Source organism: Leucoraja erinacea, chromosome 3 (genome assembly GCF_028641065.1).
Source record: "Leucoraja erinacea ecotype New England chromosome 3, Leri_hhj_1, whole genome shotgun sequence".
Classification (NCBI taxonomy): Eukaryota; Metazoa; Chordata; class Chondrichthyes; order Rajiformes; family Rajidae; genus Leucoraja; species Leucoraja erinaceus.
The window spans coordinates 82632464-82648868 of NC_073379.1; the positions used below are offsets into that span (position 1 = coordinate 82632464).

Below are 16405 nucleotides of genomic sequence, written 5' to 3' on the forward strand. Positions count from 1 at the left end.
CACCGCACCACTGGAGTAAAGGGGGGGGGGGGGGGGGGGGGGAAGAGAGTGCGATAGAATAGATAATGGAGGGTGGTGGGTGTAATCTCAAATTGGCCAATTCAGTGTTCATGCTATTGGGTTGTAGGATATGACTAAGTGACCATGAGGCCACATGCAAACTAAGAACCACTTACATTCCACTGGGGTAGATGAATATTGAATTCTCCAATTTCAGATAGCCATCCCCCAACCTGCTCATCTCCTCTGATTTCCACACCTCCCTATTTCCCAGTTGCCCATTCTTATCCACAACTCATTCCCTTCCACTGATACATTTCACTCCTCATCAGGTTCCACCATCTGCTCTGTTTTGTCTCCTCTATCCTCCGTTGATGTCTCCAACCATCTCTTTCCCACCTGACTCATCTGCCAATCACTACGCATTACCTGAATCTACCGATCACTTACTAGTTCTTGCTCCACTCTTTCCCCTCAGCTCTCTCAACCAGCTCTCTGCCCTTGAAACCATCGGTCTGAAGAAGGGCACAAAATGTTGTGGTAACTCAGCAGGACAGGCATCATCTCTGGAGAGAAGGAATGGGTGACATTTCGGGTCGATGCAAGAAGGGTCCTGACTCAATGTAATTTGACCATTCCCCCTCCCTCCCCACCAGATGAGAACTGGCCACTGAGTTCCTCCAGCAGTTTGGCTTTTGGAATGCAAGTGCAACAATTTCAAAGTCGAATCACTCCATTGCTGTCATTTTACCAGGTACATGCCAATTGTGCCAGTGCAGTTCAGTTGCATCTCTTCCAATCTCATGGCACTCGGTGGTCTCGATGTGCCCAGCTTTAGATCGGCAAGACCAAGCATAGACTAGGAGACTGCTTTGCCAGAAACTTGTACTCTGTCCACCACGGTTGGGTGGAGCTCCCGATTGCGAGCCTAATCCTCCAATTTAACATTTCATTCCTCTTCTTCCTTAATCAGCACATTTTTGTTTCCTTTACAACTCAACCCTTCTGCCAATCATGACCCCTTGCATCTATTTATATACCACTTGCCAGGCTTTGCCCCATCCCCACCTCCCACTCCATCAGTCTGAAGAAAGATACTAACTTGAAATATCACCTATCCATTCCCTCCACAGATGCTGCCTGACTCACTGATAGCTTCAGCATTTTGCTCAAGGATTTAGCTGTTTTCTTTGTACAAGGTGGACTGCCAATGTTTAATTACAAAGCAACCAACCTCTTGGTCTCACGCTACTGAATTTAAACTGTGAGCCTGAAACCCAAAATCTCACTGCCATTGTTCCCAGTGATGGGTTGATGTTGATGACTTTTTCGCATGATTTAAAAAAAAAACTGGCAACCTATCTAAGAGGTGTAATCTTCATCACAATAGTTGTACACATATTTTTCACTGGAAGTGATTTGGTGGTAAATGTTAGTTAAATAAAATATAATTTACCTGCTAATTGAAATGAATGTACTTGGATTATTTTTATCCTCATTGGATTATATACTTGATGTTGGTGCTGTGAATTTGGTGTAATAGTCCATATGTTGTAATATCATTTCCATAAAATATTTTGAAATGTTTTCCAAATTTGGAATCCAGCTCTCCATAATTCATCATCGTTCAGTTATGGGGAGGGATGCAATTTAAAGTTAAATATTTTAGTAAAATTATGTAATTGCTCTCAATTTGAATGTATTAATCATAATATCACCATGGCAGTAGTCCTTAAAATAAATTTGATTAAATATTTCTTCATTTGGCAACACTATTGCCTATTAAATTCAGTGACTAAATATTAATAACTTTGCAACAAAGCAGACTGCTCAGAATTAAAGTCCAGTTTACACACACACACATATATATATGTGATTTTTAGTATTGAAAACGTTATTTAAATAAATAAATGTTGAAGTTTCAGAAGTGATTTATGCTTCCAATTAGTGTTCACATTTCTTAATATTGGTTATTATTATATGCATAATTGTACTGATGTGAAAGTTTCTAGTATTTATTCTACTAATAGAAATTAAATAAAGTCCATTTGGTTTAACATAGGCTGCCAGAGCTCATCATTTTATAGAGCCTGCACTGAAATAGATTCTCAGTTTGAGACATAATTCAATATGTAACATTTTAAAGTTCTAACCACTTCATTTCCAAACTTGTGACCTTCAATCACTTTCTGGAAGATTTGATGGTTGTCTACAGTCAACGTAAAAGGTGGAGCATTCACATCAGGCCGTAGTTTAATATATGATTTGATTGTCCATGTAAATGTCTAAATTTAGCACCTGCCCAATATAGAGATTATCACAAGGTAAAGTAAATACCCAACAATAGAGGAAGCTTCTTTTTTTTCTCTGACTTTTAACACCAAATGTTTATTCCGGTATAGAGTTTATGTATGTCTATTTCCACCGAATGATTTAAAGAAATCATTTCACCTCAGTTTTAGGAGCTTTGGTAAATTTTGAAGCAAATAATTGCAATATTCCAAAAATGTGCAGTCAATCATTTACTGAATTAATTTTCTATGGGGCAACTTTAGTTTCGTTCCAGATATTTTCTTTTATTAAACAAAAATGTTAAAATCAGTATAATTTGTATTTTTTATTCATCATTAATACAGTCAGATAGTGTGGAAACAGGCCCAATAGGTCCCAGTCCCAGTCCCACCTGCCCACGTTTGGTCCATATCCCGCCAAACCTTTGTCCTGTTCGTGTACCTGTCTCACTGTTTCTTAAATGTTTCAACAGCCTCCTCTGGCAGCTTGTTCCATACACCTACCACCCTTTGTGTGGAAAAAGTCACTCAAGATTCCCCATTAAATATTTTCTTAAGGAAATCAGGAAAGGGGGCAGGTGACAACTCTAGCAGATAATAAGGAGAATTCAAAGAGATTTTGTGTATATCAAGATAAATTTAGTTGACTATAGAGAGAATAGGGTCCCTCAGCAACTAAAGCAGTCATGTGTGTGGAGCTGCAGGAGATGCGCAAAGTCCTCAACAGGTATCTCCCCAGTTTTTACCATGGAGAAAGACAAGACATGGCAACTTAGGACAGTTAATTGAGATGTCTTGAAGTAAGTCCATATTATGGTTGCGGTGCTGGCCATCCTAAGGTGTATGAAGGTAATAAATACCCCAGGCCTGATCACATATATCCGAGGACACTCTGGAAAGCAAGAGAAGAAATTGCAGGAACCCGGACTAACAGAAATAAATAATCAGTGAGACGACGGCCAGCGTTGTGCCTCCGGAGCAGGTGTTCAGAACAGAGATGGGAGAGATTAAAGATGTCTGTGAACACTGGCTATTTAGTCTCTGCACTTCCTAAGGCAGTGGTTCTTAACCGGGGGTCGACACCCCCTATGGGGGCCGTTTGGGGCTCATGAAGGGGATACAAATAACATCTGAATGGTGGCATGTTAGCATTCATAGCAAAAGGATTTGAGTATAGGAGCAGGGAGGTTCTACTGCAGTTGTACAGGGTCGTGGTGAGACCACACCTGGAGTATTGCATACAGTTTTGGTCTCCTAATCTGAGGAAAGACTTTCTTGCCATAGAGGGAGTACACGGAAGGTTCACCAGACTGATTCCTGGGATGTCAGGACTTTGATCTGAAGAAAGACTGGATAGACTCGGCTTGTACTCGCTAAAATTTAGAAGATTGAGGGGGATCTTATAGAAACTTACAAAATTCTTAAGGGATTGGACAGGCTAGATGCAGGAAGATTGATCCCGATGTTGGGGAAGTCCAGAACAAGGGGTCAAAGTTTAAGGATAAGGGGGAAATCTTTTAGGATCGAGATGAGAAAAACATTTTTCACGCAGAGAGTGGTGAATCTCTGGAATTCTCTGCCACAGAAGGTAGTTGAGGCCAGTTCATTGGCTATATTTAAGAGGGAGTTAGATGTGGCCCTTGTGGCTAAAGGGATCAGGGGGCATGGAGAGAAGGCAGGTACGGGATACTGAGTTGGATGATCAGCCATGATCATATTGAATGGCAGTGCAGGCTCGAAGGGCCTATTCCTGCACCTATTTTCTATGTTTCTAACATATCAATTTGTTGAGCCCATCTCTAGGAACCTAACAAAGGTACATACTACATACGTTTTTTTGTTCGCGTATGCGCGTACTGGTGCCAAAAAAGTTAAGAACCATTGTCCTAAGGACATGGCCAAGGACTGTCTGGGCTAGTTGTTTTCCATGAGTCCCCCTCAGGAAGGCCGATCTGAATTTTGCAACAGGGACCATGGGAAAAGGTACACTAGAGGCTGACGGGATGGATGTCATCACCCTGTTGGCCTTTTGCTCAAAGCAAGCTCAGAATGCAGTAAATTTATCAGGGAGGATTGCACTATCAGCGATGATGTTGACTGACATTGCCTTGCAGCCAGTTATTGTACGCTGGCCTTGCTACAGTCAGCGGGTGTCGTCTCTTGGCATCCCTGGTGGCTTTGAGAAGATCATAGCAAGATTTCTTGTACCACTCAGGATAATTTGACATGTACACAGTGGTCGGCCTTCACCTGGGAATGGACCTCACAATTCATCCATTGTTTCTGGTCCAGGAACACTTGGTGTGCAATCAGCATTACTTGTATAACATGGGCCAAGTTGGTTATAGTGCATTGTTCTCAAATTCATCAATCATGCCACATGCAATTTGCATTATGGAAATGCACATTTATACTAGATCAATGAGAAACAGCAAAAATAGCTTAAATCCAAGTTAGAAAATATACCCAACTGTGACATCTAGTGGTTACTGAAATAAGCTGATACACACATATTCCTCACAACAGAATCAGTTGGAACTCAATTCATCATGTTGAATAAAGATTAAAGAAATATTAATTGTAATTTACTACATTTATTCACATCCTAATTCCAGGATCCTTGAATTTTTTTAGAAAAATAGTGGATTTCCTGTTGGAAACCAAACAATGACATTACTGATGTTCAAGAAGGAACTGCAGATGCTGGAGAAACTCAGCGGGTGAGGCAGCATCTATGGAGCGAAGGAAATAGGCAACGTTTCGGGTCAAGACCCTTCTTCAAATTGTAGCTTTGAAAATCAACATGGCTGCAAGCATGAATGCTTGTAGTTTCCTTTCAGAATGCAACACCTATTACTGTATTAACGATTTCTGTATTTGGGAGGAAGAGGCAGGCAGTGGTGGCATTTTTAGGCTATATTTGGCCAAATATATCCAATGTCCCATGGGTCACGTGTGGGAATGATGGATTTCCCATGGATATGAGTAACTCCATTGGCTACACATCACCATGAGCTTCCCCTGCAGATATCAATAACACTCACACTGGTAGCCCACTCCATAGGCATAAGGAACTGGTCAACAATGAAACACCAGAGTTCCAGACACCCATCATTGTGTTAAAAATCTGCCACACATCTCCTTCACAGAGTTAGATATAGCTTTTAGCGTGAATGGAATCAAGGGATATGGGGGAAAGCAGGAACTGGGTACCGATTTTTGGATGATCAGCCAGGTTCATGTTGGCAGGTTCATCAGCTGGCTCGAAGGACCAAATGGCCTAATCCTGCACCTGTTTTCTATGTTTCACACTAACCCCACCCCCGTATTACTTTAAACCAAACGATATGGGGTTAGTGCAGGAAAATTAGAGGTAAGTCATTACACTAAATCTAACCAACTGCAAGGCAAACATTAGGAGATGAATGTCCCACTCCTGCTATTACTACTATTTTTTAATTATTAGCCAGAATCAACATTAAGGCAAATTTATCCGCCTGAGCTGATTAAATTTGCTCAACTACCCGTTGCTTTCTTTATCCAAATGTTCTTCAGAAAGCATTTGCTATTGTTGCTGTTCTCTGGCCAGAGGTTAGGAGAAAGCAAATAACCTTAACAAACAATAGCTGTGCAAGAAATTCCCAATCCTTGAAATGTAAATGCTTCCCAATGCCTCTCCAAAACAGCTTGTGTAGTAATTTAGTGCAAATTTCAATGTTCCGTGAACTTCGCAACATCCACAGTTGTTGCCCTCTGGACCCCACTATCATAATCATGCAAACTAGAATAAATGTGCCCAAGAGAAAGTTGTGATCACACTAACACCAACTTGAGTGCAGTCCTGATCTATCTACCTCATTGGAGACCCTTGGACTATCTTTAATCGGACTTTACTGCATCTTCCCTTTATCTGTACACTGGACAGTTTGATTGAAATCCGCTATTATTTTTTCACCGACTGAAGAGCACACAACAGCTAACAATAATAAATTAAAAACTATCAAAAGGCCATATTAAATTTTTTTAAAACACAAGGCACTGGTAATGATCTACACTGGCAATTTTATAGTAAAAACAGAAACGTTGATGTGCCTTGAACTGTAAAGAAGCAAATTCAATCTCAGGAAATAACATTTTATTAAACAATGTTTTATTTATATTTGCCATGAAAACTCAAGCCGGTCACCACTACATTAAAACATTGCATTCAAGCACACCATGTTCCCCTCACTACAAGGAAATGCTACCAAACAAGAAATGTTCAACCCAGTTTGTGTTACATTTTGGCCAAAGTGGTTTAAACATTAAAAAAAGACATTAAGATTAAGCTCAGTGCTGTGCTATTGTAAATTTATAAGTCTTTACCAAGATGCCTATTCGCCCCTTTCCTGCTGCAGGTTTTAAGTCAAGGTTCAGTAACATTTGCAAGCTGCCCAAAATGACTGGTTTCTGCATCTACACAAATTACATCTCATTGGTTTGATCTGTAATCATGCTCAGATAAACATCTTCTGTAGTTTTAAAAAGTCATTCACATTAGGTTTTGTTAAATTCTAATCCTTGCAATGTTCTAAAAATTCTCAGTAACAGTATAAAAAAAGTCCTGAACCACGTCATGTATACAAAAAGAAATTAACAAAATATCTAAAATACAAATTACTGAAATACAAAAATATTTTCAATTTCTAAATAGTAAAAGTTTAACATAGGCAGTATGTTTTTGAAGAAGTGGTCTTGGAAGATGATCACATTACGGCACAGCTTCTGTTGGCTGCTCTTGGGTCTCCCTAAAAACAAAAATAAATCAATATACAAATTAAAGCACCAGTTTTAGTGCACTAGAGGAATGAAGAACAATGATTATTTCACCCAACATAACAGACAGCTATATATGTAGCTACCATCACTGCAAATACAACATTATATTTATATATACATATATATAAAAATAAAAGAAGTAGTATTTGCAGTGATGACAGTTGTATGATTATAATTGACATTAACTGATGCAACCAAGCGTTGAAAACGAGCATTTTCTACTGTTGGAGTAATCCAAGAGTATTAAGTTGCCCGATGTACCAGCAACGGAACAATAAAATTCTTACTTGCTGCAGATGAACAAGCCGGTTAACACAATTTAATACAAGGTCTTTGGCTCCAATGCAATTCAGAAATGCAGTATATAATACCAATGGGAAATAGTAAAGAGAAGTATTTTAAATTACACTCAGAATGGAGAGTAAATCCAAACATGGCAGTGGGATTGATGGGAAGGGAAAGGAATCCAATTAATTAAAAAACATTGAACTGAAAAATACATACAACAATGGTAACCATGAAACCAAACTGCCAAAAATACTGATTGGGTAATACTCTTCAAGGACATTTTCCACCACATTTCGTCAAGCCAATGGCGCCAATCCATACGCCCAATAGCCATGTTTGTCATTTAGTGCAATCAAATTGGGTGCGGCAAGGCATGCAATTCCTCCCCCAACTTGTTTTCCACAGTCCCTCTCTCAAGTAAACTAATAAAGGTCCTGTCCCAAAATGTTGTTTATCTATATTCTCCAGAGATGCTGTCTGATCTACCGAGTTACTCTAGCACTTTATTTTTCACTCTCCCAAATATCTGGATGTCTAAATCAGGAAAGCCATTGCACACAATCTGACTACATCCTGCCTACAGGACAACACACTGTAATGTTTGAGACCACGTAAGGCCCTCTTGTGACTAGCACAAGCAAAAGGAAAACACGTCCGACATCTTGTAAGTATGATTTATTCTGCCCCTCCCACGGACACTTCTCCAAGGTCACCTGCTCTCGATCACGAGACACAGCCCTTTATATTAAAGGGTCACTGGCATTTACATATACATCACATCTCCCCCTTTACTTTAATTACAATTCTCCCCCTTCCCTTAAATTACCTTACACCCCCCCCCCCCTTCAACGTTGGTCAAAATTAATAACTTGAACCTTAATTAATTTAGTGGATAAAGTACCACAAATAACACAGTGCTCGTCATACTACAAAACTATAAAAAAAATTGCCCAACAATTTTGCATAACAAGTCGAGTTGGGGGTTTTGACAATCGCCCACTTCTCGTGCAAGTCGTCTTTCCAACTCGTTCTGTGTCGTATTTCTGTTGTGTGCGAGTGTGGCTTGGCTCGCTTTGAGCCGATTCCCCCACCACAGAACCTTGTGATGCGGCCTGTGATAGTTCGCTTGAGTTTGGGAGACTAGCTCCTTCTGGGTGAGGGGTTCCTCCTTGTGGGAGAGTGTCCGCACTTGTCTGCTGCGTGTTGCCAGGGCATGGCTCAGCTGCTTCGTGCACAGGTCGTATGTCCTTCCTGTTCCTGCGGAATTCTGTACGCTCGGTGTAGAGATGACGTAGCTCCGGGGGGACAGGTTTTCTCTTGCAATACGGCCACGTTGCCACTCAGTTGGTTTGGCATGAAACCATACCTGTTGTTGTTGTTCCAGGCGCGGCAGCGGCTCGACGCTTGCCTTCACATTGAAGTATGCTGCCTGTTTTTCTTGTTGGATGGCCAGTTGTGGTCCCATGGGAGGGACATGATGAGGCAGTAAGAGTGATAGAGGTGATGGCAATTTGCTTCTTAACAGTCTAGTGTTCAGTAACTGTGAGGGGGCATAGCCGCCTGTCCCATCAAGTGGGGTGTTGCGGTATTCGAGGATGGCGTACATCGGGTCACGGCCGCTGCGTTTGGCTTTCCTCATGATACCTTTTATAGTTTGCACACAGCGCTCTATCTGCCCGTTGCTCTGTGGATATATGGGACTTGAGGTGACATGGGCAAATTCCCAGTCATCCTGGAACCTACGAAACTCAGCACAGACAAATTGTCTCGCGTTGTCAGTCATCACCAAGTCAGGAATGCCATTCCGGGCAAACATGCCCTTCATCTCACGTATCACCGAATGTGACGTCATGTCTGTCAGTTGCGCTATTTCTGGGTACTTGGAGTAATAGTCCACTACAAGCAAATGGTCAACTCCATCCAGATGGAAGATGTCTGCGCCGACCTTAGACCAAGGTCTGCTGGGGATGAAGTGTGGTTGGAGCGGCTCGCTTGCTTGTGCTTTCCTTGTCGCCTGGCATATCGAGCAATTTCCCACAGTGTCCTCAATCTGTGCGTTCATTCCTGGCCATGCAAATAAATTGCGGGCTCGTTGTTTAAGTTTCACTACTCCCAGATGTGATTCATGTAGCGCGTTCAGCATCTGCCTCCGCATGCTTTAGGGACTACGATTCGGTTTTCCCTCAAGACTAATCCATCAACTTCAACCAGCTCGTCATGGTATGTATGAAACGGAGTCAAGTCCGAGGGCAGATCACGCCTGTTACTAGGCCAACCCTTCCTTATACACTCGCACAACAGTGTTAGGGTTCGATCTTTCTTTGTTTCAGCCTTGAACTGCGCAAGGCGCTCGTCTGACATGTGTAGGATGGCTTCTACAGCATGTTTCACGTTCGGCAGTGCGGTGTACTCTTCCGCAGGTGTGTTTGCACTGGGCAGCCGGCTCAGGGCATCGGGGACAAACATTTCCCGTCCCGGCTTCCACCGTATTTCCAGGTCGTACCGTAGCAGGTGCATTCGCATGCGTTGGAGTCTGGGGCTTAATTTGTGTAGTGGCTTGGCGAGCAAGCCTACTAATGGCTTGTGGTCAGTAAGAATTACTGTGCACTGACCAACAATGAAGTCATGAAACTTTCTGCATGCATACAGTATGGAGCACAGCTCCTTCTCTATAGTTGCATAGTTGCGCTCGGCCGCGTTCACACGTCGTGATGCGTATGCAACAGGTCTCTCGTCTTGCATCAGGACCGCTCCAAATCCGCTGTTGGAAGCATCTGTGGCAATTGACACGGGCGCGTTCACATCGTACAGTTTGAGTATGGGTGGTGAAGTGAGAAGACATTTCAGCTTGTCTACTGCATGTCTGTGCTTCTGCTCAAAATGCCACGCTATTCCCTTTTCTGTTAGCTGTCTAAGTGGGGCGGTGATCTCTGAGAGGTTCGGAATAAACTTAGCCATGTATGTCACCATCCCCAAGAACGTTTGCACTTCAGTCTTGTTTGTCGGGTATGGCATTTGTAGCATGCTGCTGACACGAGATGGGCTTGGTGACACGCCTGCTTGCGAGATGACATGTCCCACATATTCAATCTCATTTGAGCGCATTACCGACTTTCGGGGATTGAGCTTTAGGCCGGATTCTTTCACCCGTTTGAGTAGGGCTTTCACCCTTGCGTCATGTTGTGCTGCGTTCACACCCCAAACGAGAATGTCGTCGACAACTATCTCCACCCCTTGTAAATCGCCAAACTCTTCCTGCATCGCCCGCTGCCAAATCTCACTTGCGGATGAGATTCCAAATGGAAGCACGAGGTATCGGTATCTCCCAAAGGGAGTATTAAATGTGGTCAGACGCGAGCTGTCATCGCTCAGTGGGAACTGCCAGTACCCACTTGTAGCGTCAAATTTTGAGAACCATTCTGCCTTCGGCATGCGGGCTGCAATGTTCTCGAACGTCGGCATTGGGAAATGCTCCCTACGAATGGCCGCATTGAGGTCACGTGGGTCAAGGCATATGCGAACTTCACCATTAGGTTTGCTGACCACAGTCATTGAATTCACCCAATCTGTCGGTTCACTCACGGGCTTTATGACTCCCAAGCTTTCCATGCGCTCTAATTCGGCTTTGACCTTATCCCTGATCTTATAGGGGATAGTGCGTGGCGGGTTTTGCTTAGGTTGCACGTTCTCTTGCAGCGCTATGTTGTACTCATGTCTTTTAGCCTTCCCAGCCCTTGGAAAATCTCACGGTTTTCCTCAATGATCCTTGCAGTGTATGATGGGCTCGCACTCACGCTATCAACCGCCTCCTTTCGCACAAGAAACCCTAACTTTTCCCAAATATGGGTTTCACATTCCCCCTCACTATTTGAAAGACAACCCTGTGTTCTTTCTTACCTACTTTGACGTTCCCTTTTGCCTGCCCCACGGGCTTCATTGTATGTCCAGAATAGGACCTCAGTGTCACGTTCGTCTTCAGTAAGTCAAGACCAGTCTTTCTGAACAAGTGCTCGGGCAGGATGTCCACTTGAGCTCCAGAGTCAAGTTTGAACTCAATGTTCACATTGTTGATGCTGCACATCTGTCCCCATTCACACGTCGACCCAATCACAGCATCAGTCACGGCGTCAATGTAGAAGATACCAACCTCGTCGTCCACTGGCTCAGGCAGCGGTGAGGCGTTCATCTGGAACTCGACGTTGCGGACGTCACGGCTCCAGTCCGCAGCCTTTTGGCTGATTCGCCGATCATATTGTCGGGGACGTGGGCGGCTGTTGGGCGCTCTATTTAACGGGCAGTCGGGGGATCTGGAAAGATGTCCAATCTCTCCGCAGGTATAACATCTCATGTACTGAGCAGGGCAGTAGTTGCCTTTATGCCCGCGGGTGCATGACCGGCAGACGGTATCCTTACCAGAATCACGGATTTCTGTCTGTGGTTGTCTGGGTCGCGAATCCCTGCCTCGGCCCCAAGGCCGACTGGCGCTGTCCCGTTTCACATAATCAACTGTCTCTTCGGTGTCGATGGCGGTTGGGGCAATCTGCTTCATCTGCTGCTTCAGCTATCAGACACATGTCACTGCATTTTTCTAGTGTTAAATCATCGCATTGTAGTAGTTTTTTCCCGGAGCAGCTGACTGGTGGTGCCGCAGACAATTCTGTCTCGTAGCAATGAGATGGATAATGCCAAACTCACAATCTTTGGCTAAAGACTTATCTGCAGTCAGGTAGCTGGAGAAGGTCTCCCCTCGCTGCTGATTACGTGTATTAAAGACATATCTTGAGACAGTTAAGTTATTTTTTGGTTTACAGTATGTCTGAAACTTATCCTTCAGGGGTTGTATTTTGTCAGTTTCCTCCTGGGTAAACTCAAAGGTCTCATAAATCTCCTGAGCTGCCGGCCCGGCTACGTGGAGGAATGTTGCACAGCGAATATTATCTGGTTTATTTGTTAGTTCTGTTGCCGCCTCGTACAGCTGGAATGCCCTTATCCAGTCCTTATAATTCTTGGCCACGTTTCCTTGCATGGAGAGTGGTCCCGTCCCGGTGGCTTGAGTCCTGCCATTCTTTTCTTTAGTTTTTTTGTTTTTTACATTGACACCATGTAATGTTTGAGACCACGTAAGGCCCTGTTGTGACTAGCACAAGCAAAAGGAAAACACGTCTGACATCTTGTAAGTATGATTTATTCTGCCCCACCCACGGACACTTCTCCAAGGTCACCTGCTCTCAATCACGAGGCATAGCCCTTTATATTAAAGGGGCACTGGCATTTACATATACATCACACACACCAAACATGGTGGCGCAGTGATAAACTGTGCGATTCACACCACCAACGTCAGACTCTTGGTATCGATCGGTCAATCATAAGCAAAGAAATCTGACGATTACTGTCCACCATTCTCTTTGGCAGAAAACAGAAATTATTTATAGATGGTTGTATCTCTGGAAGACCATTAACAGGCGATGTTCTAAAGGGCTCAGTAACTCATCCTTTGCTTCTTTATTCATATTATGGTTGAAGACCCAAATGCAGAGGACAAGGTAAAGTGGTTTGCAAGTAGAACAAAAAAGACGAGATTAACCCTCAAATATTAACGGCCCTGTCCCACTTTCCCGAGTTTTCCCCTTGATTCGAACTCGGGGAATGTCGGTAGCGAGGTCGTAGGAGTCCGTAGATGTTTCGTAGCGGCTCGTAATGCCAGCCGTAGGATCTCGGGGCATCAAGTAAGTCGGGACATCTTTTCAACGTGTTGAAAAATGTCCACGAGTTAAAAAAATAGCCCCAAGTGCCTACGAACGGCTATTACCGTAATTCTATGAGTTCGAATCAAGGGGAAAACTCGGGGGTTCGTGTGTAACTCGGGAAAGTGGGACATGGCCATAAAGCTATAAACTCTAGGGAGATTCATCTGGACAGTTGGAGAATAAAAGGAGCAGATGGATCTTAAACCAGAGCAGTGCAAGGTAATTAATAGATGGAGGTGTAACAAGAGAAGGGAATACATAATAAATAGCAGATATTCAGCGTGGAGGGCCAAGGGGCTTTGGTGTGTATGTCTACGAATGCCTAAAAGGTAGCTAAACGGGCAAAGAAGGGTGGCAAGATGAAGAAAGTATTCATAAGGTTAAGCTTCCTATGGCATGGCGATCGTATGAAAAAGCCGGGATAAAGATGCTGCTCTTTACAGGATTATATCATGTTGCTTCTATTTCGCTTCATCAACAACATGGTGCAAAAATAAATCTGACCATTAGAACCTCTCTCAATGCCAACCAATGCCATCCAGGGTGCATTTCCTCCATGACAGTCATCCTCATTTACTGGCCACCTAAACCAAACCCCTCCGTCCTATCTGACTTCACTGAACTCCTCACACTTGCCTCATCCCTCTCCCCACGTCTGCTGCTACTTGGTGACTTAAATATTCATATGGACTCCCCCACCTGCAAGCTCGCATCTGAATTTGCCTTTTTACTTGACAACTTCTCTCTCACTCAGCACGTCACCTTTCCCACCCATGACAGAGGTCACATCCTTGACCTGGTCTGCTCCACAAATCAACCGGTACTCGACCTCCATCCTTGCCTCTTCCCCCTCTCTGATCATAAGCTTATACGGTTCACCATCCCTTCTCCGACACCTCGATTCCTCTGAGAAATCACCTTCCGATATCGATCCCCACCATCTCTCTCCACCACTCTCCCCCTGGATTCAACCCATATCTCACCTGATGATCTCACAAACCATCTCAACTCCACCTTGTCTACCTCCCTTAACATTCTGGCCCCCCTCAAAACAAGAACCGTAACGTTTAACACATCTTCACCCTGGTACACACCTGCACTTCGTAAGCTGAAACAGACGGGTCGCCGACTTGAACGACTCACAAAGAAATCATCTCTCACAGTCCACCTTGAAGCTTACAAACTCCACCTCACTGACTACAAAGATGCCCTCATTGCTGCAAAATCTGCCTACCTCTCCTCCATATTCACCGACCGCTGCCTAAACCACAGAACCCTCTTCTCCACAGTGGGCAACCTCCTCAAGCCTCGAGCCAACACTCTCCCTACCTCTACTCCGGATCTCTGCAACTCATTCCTCCGCTTTTTCGCTGATAAAATCAGCACCATCTATCAATCTTTATCCCCTGTACCCGACTATCCAGCATCTACTCCACCACCTACCAAGGCCCCTCCTGTCAACATCTCCACTGACCTTCTTACCCCTCCTCCACACTGCCTCCTCTCCCAGTTTGGTCACCCCTATTGAAATCTCCAAACTCATCAGCTCTTCCAAACCCACTACCTGCTCCCTCGACACTCTCCCCACTCCCCTGCTGAAGTCCTGCCTCCCCGTTCTCTGCCCCTACCTCACTAATCTCTTCAACTCCTCATTGTCCCAAGGAATTGTCCCCTCCGCTTTCAAAACTGCTGCTGTTACACCAATCTTAAAGAAACCTGGTCTTGATCCCTCCTCTCTCATTAACTACCGCCCAATCTCAAACCTCCCCTTTCTTTCAAAAACCGTGGAGCGTATCGTTGCGGCACAACTTCATTCCCACCTCCTTGCGTATAACCTACTTGAACCCCTCCAATCTGGCTTTCGCCCCCTCCATAGCACAGAAACTGCTCTCCTCAAAGTCCTCAATGACCTCCTCACCTCTGCTGACACTGGTTCCCTCAACATCCTCATCCTCCTTGACCTGAGTGCAGCCTTCGATACAGTGAACCATAACATCCTGCTTACCAGACTTGGGGACCTGGGCATTGAAGGTTCTGCACTCAGCTGGCTCCGTTCCTACCTTTCCAACAGATCCCACTTCATCTCCCTCCATAACCACACCTCTGCTACAGCCAGTCACTCAAGGCGTTCCCCAAGGCTCCGTACTCGGCCCCCTCCTCTTCATCATCTACATCCTCCCCCTTGGTCAGATACTCCGCCACTTCAACCTGGACTTCCACTGTTACGCTGATGACACCCAGATCTACCTCGGCACCAAATCCCCCCACAACCCCACCCCCTCTCCCATATCAACTCCTGTTTGTCAGTTATACAAACCTGGGTGCAACATAACTTCCTCAAACTCAACAGCGATAAAACAGAATTCCTCCTCATAGGCTCCAAATCCACACTCAGCAAACTCAATAACCCCACTCTCACCATCTCACTGTCTCCCCATCTCCCCAGGCCCGCAACCTTGGCGTGATCTTTGATTCCACCCTCTCCCTTGAGCCTCACATCCGCCATGTCATTAAAACCTCTTTCTTTCATCTCCGCAACATCGCCTCTCCATCCACAAATCCAACCTCCGCAGTTTTGGGGACAGAGCCTTCTCCAGGGCAGCTCCCAGGCTCTGGAACTCCCTCCCCCAACTGATCCGCAATTCCGTGTCCCACACCATCTTCCAGTCCCGCCTCAAGACCCATCTCTTCACCTCTGCCTATCCTTAGCCCCACGTCCCCCTCTCTTTTCATCTGTGCTTGAATTGCCTCTTATTGTGTTTTGAATTAAATTCTGTCTTTAATTTGTGTACTAGTCATGTCTCTACTATTTATTTCATTCCGCATACATGTTTTTCCTCTACTTGATAAATATTTGTAAGGTGTCCTTGAGACTCTTGAAAGGCGCCCATAAATAAAATTTATTATTATTATTATTATTTGTCCCCTAACACCACATAACAACCCATGCATCAGTGTACACAAAACATCTCTGGGTGACAAATATACAATTTACGCACCACCAAAACACAAGTGAGCATTTGGGGGGGGGGGGGGGGGGCGGCGCAGACAGCATGAATTTGCCACACCTGACTATTCTTGATATTAACTGGAGTTTTGCCACATCAAATCCATGAGAAATACATTCTAGTTAACATGTTGATGTTCAGTTTGTGAATACTATCTAGAGATACACCTTCTAGGCTAACGGTGCTGTCTGTTTTAATGCACAAATAGCATTTAGAACCTTATCTGCAGCAAAATCTTTTTAAAGTATAT

At 44.2% G+C, this 16405-nt stretch overlaps 1 protein-coding gene across 3 annotated transcripts in view; it reads right to left on the reverse strand.

Annotated features, from left to right (window-relative positions):
* Positions 1-6424: 6424 nt before the first annotated feature.
* Positions 6425-16405, reverse strand: part of lmnb1 (lamin B1) — a 43008-nt gene continuing 33027 nt past the window's right edge. For all 3 annotated transcript variants that reach the window (XM_055633089.1, XM_055633090.1, XM_055633091.1), the window contains one exon: positions 6425-7078. In XM_055633089.1, the coding sequence (XP_055489064.1) occupies positions 7037-7078 (42 nt within the window). In that variant the 3' untranslated portion in view covers positions 6425-7036. The remainder of the gene's footprint in view (positions 7079-16405) is intronic.